General features: G+C 35.1%; 1 protein-coding gene across 1 annotated transcript in view; it reads left to right on the top strand.

Annotated features, from left to right (window-relative positions):
- Window positions 1-14,930, top strand: part of SEMA3E (semaphorin 3E) — a 385,477-nt gene that overhangs the window by 357,321 nt on the left and 13,226 nt on the right. Inside the window, exons 21-22 of the mRNA XM_044679056.1 lie at window positions 2,499-2,566; window positions 3,796-3,935. Of these exons, the coding sequence (XP_044534991.1) occupies window positions 2,499-2,566; window positions 3,796-3,935 (208 nt within the window). The remainder of the gene's footprint in view (window positions 1-2,498; window positions 2,567-3,795; window positions 3,936-14,930) is intronic.

The following is a 14,930-nucleotide window of genomic DNA, read 5'->3' as shown; positions in this document are numbered from 1 at the left end:
GAAATGATGTGGTTGAAAGTTTTACTCATTAACTTTATTAATTTTAGTTCCATAAAGTAGTTATGAAGATCTATCAAATGGCTTCATATTTTAGGACCATCACCTACCCCTAAGAGGTCTTTGTAGAAAAGTTCTAACACATGAAAGGAAAATTGTTTGCTTTTATAACAGATCATTTTTGCTAAAGACCTAGCTAGAAAAGCAGAAATTGAAAACTGGTTTTTAAATAAATAGTTCTCTGTTCTTAGAGTGAAAATGACCCAACAGGGGAAAAATTAATATATTACCAAACCCACTATATATTTTCAAAATATAACCAACTCCCCCTTTCTCTTAGTGCTAGATTTTATTTATCCTTAGCCCCCTTTGGCAATACTTCTAAATGAGATTTTTAAAATTATTTAATCCTAATTATCAAATGATCATTTAAATTTTTTGTAATGGATTATTTGTAAAATAATATAATTCTGTGAAAGATACCCTTATTTTAATACCCCCAATAATATTAAAACAAAATGTATGTACTTGTTATTCATTTATATTTGTCTTCATTATATATCTTTAGAATTGTCAATTCTTTGACCAAGATTTGTTTCCCTAGATAATTTCTTGAATCATAAATTTTTTCAAGGATTTATAATCATAATAGTATGGACGGTCTCTCAAAAAACTCATTATCAATATTGCAAATTCTTTAAAACTTAATGCCTCATCTCTCCCAGTCAGTATGGCTGGAATAGTAATGACTCTATAGTTACCTGGCCTTCTCAAATTTTATCAGACAATCCATCAAATGGTTCATACACTAAACTTTTTCCACTTCATAGGACCTGCCAGAACTCATGTTCAAATGGCATGGCCTTTGAGAGCTGAGTCATTTCCATGTCACAATGATGCATCAAAGTAGAACATTACTGGAGGCCCTCAACTCTTGTCATAACAAATTTTACACACCACGATCCCCTGTAATGCCAACTTCTTTGACTTTTTCATTCCTCTTGTGATTATCAAGAGGACTTTGTATTGATGCTTTAAAGACGAAAAGAACAGGAAAAAATGAGCTAGAACTGCCTTATGGTGCTTTGTATTTGGTTAAATCTTAGTCCTAGAATATTTTATTGTATATTTTGGTATGAAATAATATAAATAGGACAGAATTTCTGTCTTTTTTCTTCAAGTTCACAGACTTCAGGACACTATAACATTAACTTTTCCATTCTTCTTTGTGCCTTGAATTTATTTTAAAAAATCAATATTTTATTTTATTTATTTATTTGTTTGTTTTTTTAACCCTTACCTTCAGTCTTGGGGTCAAAACTGTGTATTGGTTCCAAGGCAGAAGAATGGTAAGGGTAGGCAATGGGGGTCAAGTGACTTCCCCAGAGTCACACAGCTGGGAAGTGTCTGATGCCAGATTTGAACCCAGGACCTCCCGTCTCTAGACCTGGCTCTCAATCCACTGAGCTACCCAGCTGCCCCCTAAAAAATCAGTCTTTTAGTCAAATGTTTAGTCAGATGTTTCCCTAGCAGTTGAGTTGTGGGGCCAACCAATAATCTTATGTAAACATTATCAGAGATAACTCATCTGACATAGCTTCACATAGACATATTGGTATATCTATTACTTGAAATAGGATCTGAACCTGTCTTTGAAAAATAATTTGTTAGATTAGTTCTGATTCTAATGATTTCCCAATTATGTTATATGATTTTAATCCAATTGAGCAACATTTTTGGCTACCTGTTATATTCAAAGAAAGTCCTATATGAAATGCAAGAATATTGGTTCATATTTTTAACAACTGCCTTCCAATACAATTTTTATATTACTTTACTGAATGGGCTATGATATGTCTGTGATAAAACCTGTCCATAATAAGACATTCTAAACAAAGATTTATCAGTAATTCTCAGCTATTAAATGTGACAAAGTAATAGGTTATATTAATACTCTGTTGCTCATCTTTCATAACCTTAGTGATGCTAATTTATTTGATATAGAAAAAAGTCAGACAAAATATTATTTTATAAAATGGACATTATTGTATTTGGGAAAATCTATAAATGTTTTAATTTTAAATAAATATGATTCTTCCACTGTGATCATCCCAACCCACACATATTTGTTATCACTCTGTATATTAATTTCAAACAAAAAGGCATTTCAATATGTGTTTGCATAATACTATTTGGAAAAAAGTATAAGGCATTCTTTTTTACAGTTTTTGCTTTGGGATTCAAATTTAAGCTAATGGACCTGTTTAAAATATATTTTTCCATGGTTCTTAGTCCCTGAAGAATATAATTATTTCCTTTAGTAACATTCAATAGAAGTAAAGAAAACAACATAACTCAGATTTTTCTCCTTGTTTAGTATGACTGATCAATTTTTCAGGAGCAAAATACTTCATGAACTTATAATTCAGGTTGTTTTTTTTTAAACTCTGGGAAATTGAAAACTGTATATCCTTTTTAAGTACTACATTTTTTTCCCCTAGACGTTTCCGAAGACAAGATGTTCGGCATGGAAATGCAGCTCAGCAATGTTTTGGACAGCAGTTTGTTGGTAATAATAAATTGCTACCAGTTGCTTTGAGCATACTTTACAGATAACTGTAGTGAAAAGCATTAAACATCTAATGTGAAGGACCATAGTTCTCTTTGCAGTTGACCTTCACAAGAGTAATGTTTACTGAACTCTTATGCTTCCTTGAGAGACGTAGGACCTGAACCAGAAATTATTTATATTTTTTTTAACTTCTGAGCATTAACAACTCACAACATGGTTCTCTAGATATTTCAGACCAATGTATCATCCTTCCCTTAATGTAAATGTCTTGTTGAGTAACACACCAGAACTATTTATGCCTTACATTTTTATCACACATTAAATTTTGCAAAGCATTTTACATACATAGTGCCATCTGCTTTTTGTGTCAGCAGGTATTATCAGTACCATTTTTACAAATGAGGAAACCAAGGCTCAGAGAGGTTTTGACTTGTCTGGAATCAGACAAGTAGTGTCAGAAATAGTATCCTAAGCCACACCTCCCTGACTCTAAACTGAGCATTTTCCCACAATATCACATTGCCAGTGTACCCAGAAATTTCTTCATTCTACCTTCTTTTCCACATGTCAAGAACTGACTTGTTCCCTGGCCTTCATTCTCTTATTATGAACAAGTCTGCCTCCTTGCATTCATCAATGGAATGTACTCTACCTAACTTTGAGACTATTTCCAACAACTTGGAATGTAAACATAACTATCCTTGCTTCACAACATCCTAAACTTGGTACTTGTTCTCCATAACAATTACTCAGATTCCTTGCATAGAATGTTACCTCTCATTGCCTAGAGGCCTAGTCCTAATACCTATAGCCCTCCTCACCAGAGTTTCTTATTTTTAATTAGTTGAATGTCTAGACTAGCTTCATTGTCTATAGAGATATACAGTGTGTGTGTGTACTTTCCCACCTCAGCTAACTCCTGACTATAGGCGCTATGGAATTCCTTCATCCTAGTATTATCCAGCCAAATCCTCCTTCTTGACTGTCTCTAAATTTCTCTATGGATTTTCTCCTCATGTTCTGGCATAACACTTACTTTGAATAAACCTGCTTAGTGGACTTAGACCTAAATGAATCAGCCCTGAGAAATTGTTTTCCAACTATGATCTTGAAATGCCATTGTCCTTAAGGGACAGAATTCTCTTATCCTGAGAGAGACAAATCAAAAAGAGACAGAGACAAAGATAGAGGTAAGCTAAATATTAACCCTCAAATTTCCTTTTTAGGAGAAGTATTGGATAAAACTGAGGAACGTATGGCTTATGGTATAGAATATAACAGTACTTTGTTGGAATGCACTCCACGATCACTTCAAGCGAAAGTAATCTGGTTTGTACAAAAAGCACGTGAAGCAAGAAAGGAAGAGGTAATTTATCACTTAATTCTATTTTTATAAAAAAATTCTTAAAAAATTGGGTGCAGTAGATATTTGTGAATCTGAATTGATGTCCTCTTAAAAACTTGTGCATTATAATTTTTTATAATTCACCTTTGAGGGACAGCTCGGTGGCTCAATGGATTGAGATCCAGGCCTAGAGACAGAGGTTCAAATCTGGCCTCAGATACTTTTTTTTAACCCTTAGTATTGGCTCCTAGGTGGAAGAGTGGTAAGGGTGGGCAATGGGGGTCAAGTGACTTGCCCAGGGTCACACAGCTGGGAAGTGTCTGAGGCCGGATTTGAACCTAGGACCTCCTGTCTCTAGGCCTGACTCTCAATCCACTGAGCTACCCAGCTGCCCTGCCTCAGATACGGTTTAGCTGTGTGCTCCTAGGCAATTCACTTAACCCCCATTATCTAGCCCTTACAACTCTTCTGCCTTGGAACCAATATACAATATTGATTCTAAGACAGAAGGTTTAAAAGTTTAAAAAAATAAATAAATTACATTTTTAATAAAAATGATCACATTTATGTTTTTGAGTTTTGCTTCTAGAAACATGGGGTCAGTCTAGAAAAATGATCCAGCCACTGAATGAATTTGTTAGTATATATAATGATTTTTCAATATTATAATACTAGTTTCTCCCTAAAGTCTTATTGTATTTCCTCAAAGTATGACTATTACCCTAGGTTATCAAAGGGTGTTCCAACAGTGGGTCCTACCAAGAAAGCAAATCTTAATTAAGAGGGTTCAGCTAATGGACCATAAATATCTGAAATTCAAAGATATGTCTCTTTAAAATTGTCTTAGAGAAAATAAGCATGCTGATGAAATCATTCACTGTGACTCATTAAGTGAAAGTTCTAGCAAAAGAATAGCATTTTTCTTTGTATCACTCCTGTATACAATTAGATCATTTAAAATGTCTACCTTCTTATAAAAAATGGATGATTTGCCACTGAGGTAAATTTCTTTCCTAATGAAAAAAAATAGCATCTTTGTTGTCAAAAGGAATTTATTAAATGCCTAATTAATTGGTTTTGGAATAGAGACCAATAATTGAACCACAAAGAAGTAAAGTAAAGGTGGAAAAGTAATTATGGAGATAAGGAACCTTTTTTTTGCCACCAGAGTGGAAAGCCTATGCATCTCAAATTTTTTTTTCATTTCTCTATTGTCTCATTTGTCTGCAGACATCCTTATGTCTGCTCAGTTCTATAAGTCTTTCCTTTATCCTTGTACTCTTTTTCCAATCCTGTCTACATTTACTGAGTCTTTAACAAAAAATTTGACTACATCGAGTTGTCTCCAAATCCTCATCACTTATTCAATTCTTACCACTTGCCAATTAGTCTTCTCTATTAGTTAGTTTATATAAATTTCTTTCAGAGTAGGTTACCAGAGTTCTCCTAATAACCAACCCCAATGACTTTTAAAAAATGTCTTTGCCTTCCCAGAAGCAGTGTAGTATATGAGAAAGAGTTTTTGGCAAAAGCAGAGAATTGGTTTTAAATCTGTCTTTGACAATTTCTAGATATTTGATGTTTTTTTTTTTAATCCTGGGACTCCATTCTAGGAGCATAGGGCCACAACCAGTAGGCAATGGGTCACAGTCGCTCAGGGTCACCCAGCTGGGAAGTGTCTGAGCCCAGACTTGAACCTAGGACCTTTCGTCTCTAGGTCTGGCTCTCAATCCACTGAGCTAGCCCAGCTGCCCCTACTTTAGGTTGCAGTTTCTTTAGCAGATGTAGTTTTTACAGGGTGGGGTTGCTAGCCCCACGCCCAACCCTCCTCCTTTTTCATCCGGGCTAGGGACTGTCCTTAGCCCAGGAGTGGTAAGGGTGGGCATTAGGGGTCAAGTGACTTGCCCAAGGTCACACAGCTGGAAGTGTCTGAGGCCGGACTTGAACCTAAGACCTCCAGTCTCTAGGCCTGGCTCTCAATCCACTGAGCCACCCAGCTGCCCCAGATATTTGATGTAAGGTAAATTACGGGTTTCAAAATAAACTTCCAGAAATCATCAGCATTTCTATTTACCATCAGCAAAGTCTAACAGCAAGAGATAGTATTTTCCTCATAATTGCCTTGTGAGATACATATTGCAAGTACTATTATTTCAGTTTTACAGAGAAGGAAACTGAGACTCAGTTGCAATATGTATCTCATATTGCATAATAAGTTCATAAAACTTATTCCTAAGTCACTAAACAACAGTTTTGAACATTTTTATGGTACAAGCTCAAAAAAACACATCCCCAAATCCCCAAAATACTCTGTATAGTAAAGACACTGGTTGCTTCTGATAAAGACATAAATTATTTCTGTCTCACTGAGACCAAAGATAATTAAGAGACCATTGTATTCTGAATGGGGTGAGGCAATCTTATCCTGAAAGGGGTGCTGTCTTGAAGAGACCTGTTTACCAATTCCTACTGGGGAAAGGGGAAAAGGAGCAGCCCAGCTGCATCTTCCTCAGGCTTTCTAGTTAGGAACTCGGGTAAACTCTGTGCTGCCAGGAAAGATGCACTGGGTCTTTGGCATGTATGTCAACAGAGAGATCCATGTATGCCACCTGTGGCACATGTTCCACAGGTTTGCCCTCATGATCTTAGGAATCACATGTGTCATCTTCCCATATAAAAATGTATTTGCTATTTCTAGAATTTCTAGTACAATATTAAATACTAGTGGTGATAATAGGAATCCTTGTTTTACCACTGACTTCATTGGAAAGTGTTTTAGCTTATCCCCATTACAGATAAAGTTTGCTGATGTTTTTAAATAGATTCCATTTATCATTTTTTAAAAAAAGGTTCCATTTATTCCAATGTTTTGTCATTTTTGTAAGTAATGGGTGTTATATTTTGAAAAATTCTATATGGTTGCTACTGGTTTTGTTATTTGTAGATTCACGTATGTTGATAGTTTTCCTCATATTTAACTAACCCTGCATTCTTGATACAAAAAAAATATATATATATTCATATATATATGTAATGATTTAATACTGTAATCTCCCCTGGAAGTATTTTATTTAAATTTTTGCACCAATGTTCATTAGGGAGATTAGTCTATAGTTTCCTTTCTCTGTTTTAGCTCTTACTAATTTAGGTATCAGTAGCATATTTTTGGTGTAAAAAGAGTTTGAAAGGATTTCCTCTTCCCTTATTTTACCAAATAGTTTATGTGGTAGTGGAGTTATTCGTTCATCTTAGAATCAATTCTGTCTATTTGTTGTAAAGCAGATGAGTATAAAGGGTTAGACAATAGGGGTTAAGTAACTTTCCCAGGATCACACAGCTAAGAAGTATCTGAGTCCAAATTTGAACTTAGGACCTACCATTTCTAGGCCTGGCTCTGAATCTACTGAGGCATCTACTTCTCTCTCCTGTAATTCGTAAATTATCTCTCTCCAATCTATCTTTTATATGAATTGTTTTTATTTTTCCTAATGAAGTATTACCCATTTCTTTTATATTTGTTTATTCTTTTCATTTTCGTTTTTCTTGATGTCTCATGGAAACATTTTGAACTGTTGATGTCTCATAGTTTTAACTTGCCCAGTTCTGCTTTTAAGAAAATTCTTTACTTCAGTATATTTTTGTGCTTCCTTTTCTATTTGGTCTATCCTGATTTTGAATGAGTTCTTTTCACCTGAGAATTTTTGTTCCTCTATTATTAATATATTTTTCCTGTGGCTTTTACCAAAGTGTTAGTTATTTTTCATAGTATTCTTATATAATGCTTGTGGGGTAAAGCCAATGTTGTGGGCTATAATGGTGAACCCTCTGAAACTTAGCTTAAAAGTAAAAAAAGAGATTTATTAGTAAGATAGAATTATTGGCCTGCAAGACAGCATGAGTGGAACAACCCTGGGGGGTTGCTCCCAGAATGCTTCAGTTCAAAGGTTTTTATATTCTTTACAACAGTGAGTATTGTAAGAAAAGATAAGTAATGGGGTCACCAGGGATATTAAAATCAACTATGGGGTTTGTGGGAACACTCTCTGGGATGTAAGAGAGACTATAACTGAACACTGAAGTCTTGTACAGCTACACCACTCCCAACTGGAAAAATAACAGCCAACTGTCACTCTGGCCAGAGGCCTTGAATTAACTGACAAGGTAACAAGGTGAAATTGGGTTTTAATTAGAAACAACTAAAAGGAGGGATAGGAATGACTACTCTAAAATCTTAACACCTAATAACAAAACCCAAAGGGACAGGGAAGGACTTATTCACTACACTAATTTAAGCTATCTAACTATCATGGCCCAAGGAGCTATACTGGAATCTCTGGGTTTCTGCCTGAAACCTGGAACCTGCCAGGCTTGAGTACAGCTGGGCTTTTGTGGCTTTGGGATTTCTCACTGCAATCCACTGATGATGTCTGGATGCCAGGAGCTACAGTTGTCTCAAGAACCAAGTAGTAAGGGTTTTGCTTGAAGCACTGTCCTCTTCTCTTGTTCTTTCCTTAAATGCCACACCACACAGGATCCCAGGGGAAAACAGGATGCAAGGTGTCCTTTGCTCTGAGTTCTCCCAGGCTGGCAACAGTTTTTGCCTACCACTAATGGAGTCCACACACAGAACACAGATAGACTTCCTCCTCCTTCATTCCAACCTGGAATTCCCAGCTCCAGCTCCTTCCTGCTAGGTACTTCCTAATCAATATATAATCAATACCTAATAACTAGTTAATCTAATCTTACTCATAACAGTATACGATGCTATGTCATGGTGTGGACATGACCCTAAAGTGGTAAGCACTCAGGCATTTTGTGGGGTGTTTGGTCATCTGCCTGGGTTCTGCCTGAAGACCCTCATAGTTTAAGGAACAGATGGATGCCTGAGTATAGCCTGATGGTATCAGGGTGTACTTGAGGTGCATCTCTATATCCATCTCAAACTAAAGGATGATCCAAGGATGATAATAATCTCAGGGTCTTATAGATATTATCAAATATTCTTGGGTTAGGAGTCATAAAGACAGAAAGGAGCAAGGGAATTTTCCTGCTTACAGTTTACCTTGATTTAAGGGCTCATAATGCCCATGCCATCTCCATACAGTGCCCATGCCATCTCTGTAAAATGCCCACGCCAACTCTCATTTCTCTTCTCATTTTTTCCTTAATACTCTTATATCTTTCTTTAACTCTTCCAAGAATTCTTATTGGACTTATGTCTAATTAGCACTTTTTCCTTTTAGACTTTGCTTGTAGCTGTTTCATATTGTTGTCTTCTTTCTTTGTTTGTTTTTTTTTCTTACCTTCCATTATGGTAGCATTTTATGGTTCAATTATTTTTATTGTTATTATTATTGTTTGCTAATTTTCTAGCCCAGTGATGGGCAAACTTTTTAAAGAGGGGGCCAAAGGAAAGGAAATGCTCATCTGTCAGTCTGTTTCTAAGGCAACTCTTTCAGTTTCATTGTATAGTATCCTACTCATTGTATTTGTTAGATTAGGAATAATGTTTCCCCAGCTGGATAGAACAATTCAGGGGGCCACATCTGGGTCAGGCTGTAGTTTGCCCATCACTGTTCTAGCCTATTCATTTATTTTGAACTTTCTGTCAAAGTTGAGTTCTATTCACCAGGGCAGTGAGAAGGTACTGTCTCAGCATTCAGTCTTTTTAGTACTGTTCTTTTCAGAGATATTATTGTAGATCTCTAAATTTTTAGTACTTCCAAGTTGGTGTAATCTAAGGAGAAATTTGGTTACTTCTCTCCTGATCTGTGTTCTATTTTTTACTCAGGAAATGACCCTTCCTGAGGGTACAAACACTAGTGGTCCTCTCTTCCTTGGAACTTCAACCAGAACCCTTGCTCCATTATACCTAAATATAAGTATACCTCTTCATTTTAAAGAAACCACCTAGAACTATGACTCAGAACTACATATGGTCAACAGTTGCCAATCAGTACCTGCCATACCCAGTGCCAGCAAAAGGTTTTCTATAATTTTTTTTCAGAGCAATAGTCTGACCCCTTTACCATCTCTGTGCAGAAATTGAACTGAATCTTGAATTTGCTAATGAAATCACTATTGCAATCTCTTCCAAGGACGAAAATTGTTACTGCTACTCTGCTTGCTTTGAGTTGGCCTCCACCTCAGTGTAGCAGACCTCTCCTGCCAACCTTCTAAGATTCTTAGGCATGAATATATGTTTCATGCTTACTCTCTGTTGAACCTATTCCTCTTAAATCTGATTTGAGGCATTTTTAAAGTTATTTGGAAAGGAATATTGGGAGTATTTAGCGAACTGCTACTTCTACTCCTCTACTTTGGTTTCCAAATACCTGTTTCCTCTTTCCTTTTCTCTTATATCTATAATTTTTCACTATCTTTTCATCCTTTACATAATCCTTTTTTCCTCTAACCTTTGCATTCCTATTCTTTCTTTTGGTTTCAACTACTTCTTCTACCTAAATATTCTCAGATATTTCATAACAGCCCCGTATTTTCTCCTGAACTCCAAGCCAACAACTCTAACCTTCAGGTAGTATTGAAGTGAATATCACACCTTTTATCTCAAACAAATGTCCCAAACTAACCTTATCTGCCCCCTTTCCCTAAGCTTTTCTTGTGACTTCACAATTTCTATTGGTATTATCTCTTTTTACCCAAATTTCCTCATTAGGAATCTTGGTTGTTTTTTTTTTTTAAACCCTTGTACTTCGGTGTATTGTCTCATAGGTGGAAGAGTGGTAAGGGTGGGCAATGGGGGTCAAGTGACTTACCCAGGGTCACACAGCTGGGAAGTGGCTGAGGCACTGGTTTGAACCTAGCACCTCCTGTCTCTAGGCCTGACTCTCACTCCACTGAGCTACCCACCTGCCCCCATTGGTTGTTTTTTTTTTAATCGTGTCTTCACTCACCTCTCATGTGTAATCAAATACCACCTCTTATTGTTTCTACCTCTAGTCTAGATCATCTTTTGCCTCTGTGCCCTCCTTTCATACATACCATTGCTACAAATTTAGTATATACCTCCATTACCATCAGTTGGACTAAGAGAAGAACTTCCTAATATGATTTCTGGGCAATATTCATCCATCCTAAGTTGTCTTTCATTCATCTGCCAGACCAATACTTTTAAGGTATATTTTCAAATATGTCACAGATTTGTTAAAAAAAAAATCTGCAGCAATTCCTTTGTGTTTGCCTAATAAAAACCAAATCTGATTGTCTAGTAAGTGAGACTGTAAAGATGTTTTTTCAGCTGTATTTCATACTACTTACCTCAGATTCAATGATCTAGTGTTTAAGCCTTTGCTTTAAGCCTCTGCCTGGCATGTCTTCCATTTTCCACTTTACTTTTTAAAACAGTTATCCATTTTGTTAAGCCTTACCTAAATGACACCTTCTCCCTTGAAGCATTTCTTCATTTTTTCCCTTGTTAATAATGACCATTATTCCTCAGAATTTATCTAGTACTTTGGTGCCTTTCAAAATGCAACTATTCTGCACTAAAAATAAGAAAAATCCTTAATTTGGTTATATAAGTTTATACCTCACTCTCTTGCTGAAACATAAACTCCTTGAAGACAAACATTGCATTTTATGTAAACTATATCTTTCACTGTGGTACTCTGCTTATGGTATGAATTGAATGAATATTTGTCTTAAGGTGAGTTGACTCTAAAGGAAAAAAATGTTGAGCCTTTTTTTATTTTAGTTTAAATGATTTCACAGAAAGAATGTTATTTCAGGATTAGTTTAAATAATAAAGGAGAGATCACTTTGAAGACATGGAAGAGAAGAGAGATGGAGTAAGTTGAATCATTTGTCCTGACTGGAAAAGGTTTTAAGGCCGTTATGGGGTAGAAGAGTGAAAATTTGTAATTTTGGCAATGAAGACAAGAGCTTATAGAAGATGACCAAACTGTGGAAGGACAAGTCTGTGAACATATTATCTTTTGCTAATTTGTGTTCTAGTAGTCTATTCTTCTGGTGAAATAAAAGCAGACACTAGAACTTGTCATTTTGGCCTTTGTAGCTGCTCAGCAAGTCTTTTATTCAACTCTTTAACTGATTCCTGTGAAAATATGGTAACTAAGGAAACCCAAAATATAGGCAACAACTGAACTCTTTTACAATAAATTAGGATTTCATTCTGGCATTTCAAGAGCAAAAGGGACAGGTCTCTCAATTTACCCTCAAACTATTAAGATTTATGAATTATAATACAGAATTAAAACTTCCTCAAGGAATTATAGTTTGATAATAATGTAAAAGTTATCTGAAACCTTGCTAATGTGGTAGGCTGAATTGATTTACCCCTTACAGGCATGATCTATTATAGTGCTGAATTTTTTCTCAGTTTTATTTAATCAAAAGTGAACAAGAGCTCCTTTTTTAGCCAATCATCTCTAATTTGGCAGTAGTATTAAGATGCCTGATATTCTGAGGTGAATATTTCCAGTAGAGGAGTCACTGTGTTATTAGTGGCTTTTTTCACTCAATCTGGTCTGTTCCAGATTAGAATCTGATCCAATCTTGTCTTGCATGGAAAAATTGTACCTTGTCAATCTTTCTGAGGTGCTGCTTCCATCAGCATTCAGCAATAGCATTCGATCTCATTTCTGCTTGAATTTGGTACTTCTTTATCATTTTGCTTTATCAAAATTTTCTTCTTCCTTATATTTTTATCTTCTTTGGATACGGTTCTATTTAATAATACTTCAAGTTAAAGCCTGGATTATGGACTAAATCTGTGATTTCATTTATGTACATAACTTCTACATGATGAAACTTCCTCTAGCAATGTAGATCAGCATCTTTTTTGCAACATATTGTCTTTAAGACTAGTCTATCAGTCTCTCAATTAATAAGCATTTACTGACTGTCTACTATGTGCCAGGTACTGTTCTAAGCTATAGGAATACAAAAAGAGACAAAAGACTGTCCTTGCTTTCAAGGAGCTTACACTCTAATAACAACAATAACAAAAAAACAATAAAAAGGAGGAGGAGGAAATATAGTAAAAGAGAAGGAGAGGAGGTGGAAGAAGAGAAGGAGAAGGGAAAGAAATAGAATGCAAACCTTCATGAATGTCACACAGTTAGTATATATTGGAGGCATAATTGGTGCCCAGAGCTTCTTGTACCTGACATCAACTTTGTGTCCCTTTTTATACATTATTTCTCTAGTATTACTTTAATACACAGAAGTGATTATGAATAATGGTTAGTTTATATGTTCTGTTGTTGCTTCTTATCCTTAGAGATTAGGATTTAAACTCCTACTTTAGTTCAAATATTCAAAAAAATTGATAAATTCAACATATTACTTCTATGTGTACTCTGTAGGGACAGATCAGTTAGGGTGGGAATAGGAAAGATAGAAGAGATTTTATGAGAAATTTAAAATATCATATAGGCATTATCTGGATTAGGTAGAAGATAAAATCATTATTTCATTGAATATAAGACATTCAATCACATTATAAAATTTCAATTTTAGTGGTTGTTTTGCATAGAGTTCCATTAAATGTCAAACATTAAAGAGGAATTGGAGGAAATAAAGTTTAATGCAATTTCTTCAAGAAATGCTATGCTACTAAAATGCAATTGGGTATTGCTTACTTGTCTCTTCCCCATTTCTCAGATAAATAGATAGAAAGATAGATAGACAGACAGACAGACATATATATATATATGGAGAGAGAGAGAGAGAGAGAGAGAGAGAGAGAGAGAGAGAGAGATACAGATACACATGACCCAATTGCCATATATCTTTAGGGGTTATTAAAGCCCAGGTGACAGTAATACCTTATAGACTTAAGTTTGTTGTCATTAGTTTTTGTTTTCCAAATTGTATGTTTTCTCTTTTCTATATCAGAGTGCCTGTTTCTCAGTTTCTAATCACTATCATCATTAACATTATTGACACTTGCTTTTATCTCAACTATACTCTTCCCTCTTTTTACTCCATTTTTTCTTTCTTTATCTTATCTTCTATAACTTGACTTTCTTTGTGGAGTTGGTGATATATAGAGAAGGGCTGATAGAACCCCAATCCTTAGAAAATCATACTTCAGAATCAATAAAGAAACTGGAATTCCTGCTATAAATTCCCTCATAAGTGCTCATTCAGCTGCTGCTTATACTCTTCCAGAGAAATGAGAGTCATTCTTTCCAAAAGCAGCACGTTTCCAATTTGGGGTAGGTAAAATGGTGAGAGAGAAAAAGTTTCCTTTATATTGCACTTTAAGTGTTTTGCAAAACTTAAAGTTCTGTATGAGTGTGAGGTATTTGTCATGAGCATCAGCATCCAGCATTAACATTATCTGCAAATTCCATACATTGTTTCTAGTTTTGCTTTCTAGAATTAAGATCACTTCTACAAGTTAAGAATTTGTCATGATGCTTTCTACTGTGCATGTTACTTCACATGTGATCCTGAAAGAGCTGATTACCATCTATGTTTTATGTGCTGGGCCTCTCAGAGCAGTCTAATACTAGCTTTGTTGTTATTAACCAAGAATGAGATTTCCACCTCTGACTATAGGAAAATATAGCCATATATATCTTGTTCAAAAAGAAAGCTTGAGAGACTTTGTAAAACATTTTGTTGAAATTTTGGTATACTATATTGATAACATTCCCATAATCTACCATTTATCATTTTATTGAAAAAAGAAAACCAAATCCTTTATGGAATGACCCTATCCAAATGAAATTCTTCTAGATCTTATTGTTCACTACTTGCCTTCAGAAATACTTATAAATATCACATACTTTATTTTAGATATTCAAGGATTGGCTAAATTTTATGAACATTTATTATGACATCTCTCCTTTTACTGTATGAGAATGATTAGCATATTATATTGCCCTTAAATGCCCAACCACTACATTTTGTTAATTGGAGAAATTTGAAAAAAATACATTTATCCTCTTGATATTCAGAAATCCTATATTGGTTTAAAACTGTGCTTTCCATTAAACATTTAACAAATAAGTAAAGGATAAT

Source organism: Gracilinanus agilis, chromosome 5 (assembly GCF_016433145.1).
Source record: "Gracilinanus agilis isolate LMUSP501 chromosome 5, AgileGrace, whole genome shotgun sequence".
NCBI classification, from domain to species: domain Eukaryota; kingdom Metazoa; phylum Chordata; class Mammalia; order Didelphimorphia; family Didelphidae; genus Gracilinanus; species Gracilinanus agilis.
This window is presented reverse-complemented; position numbering and strand designations above follow the sequence as displayed.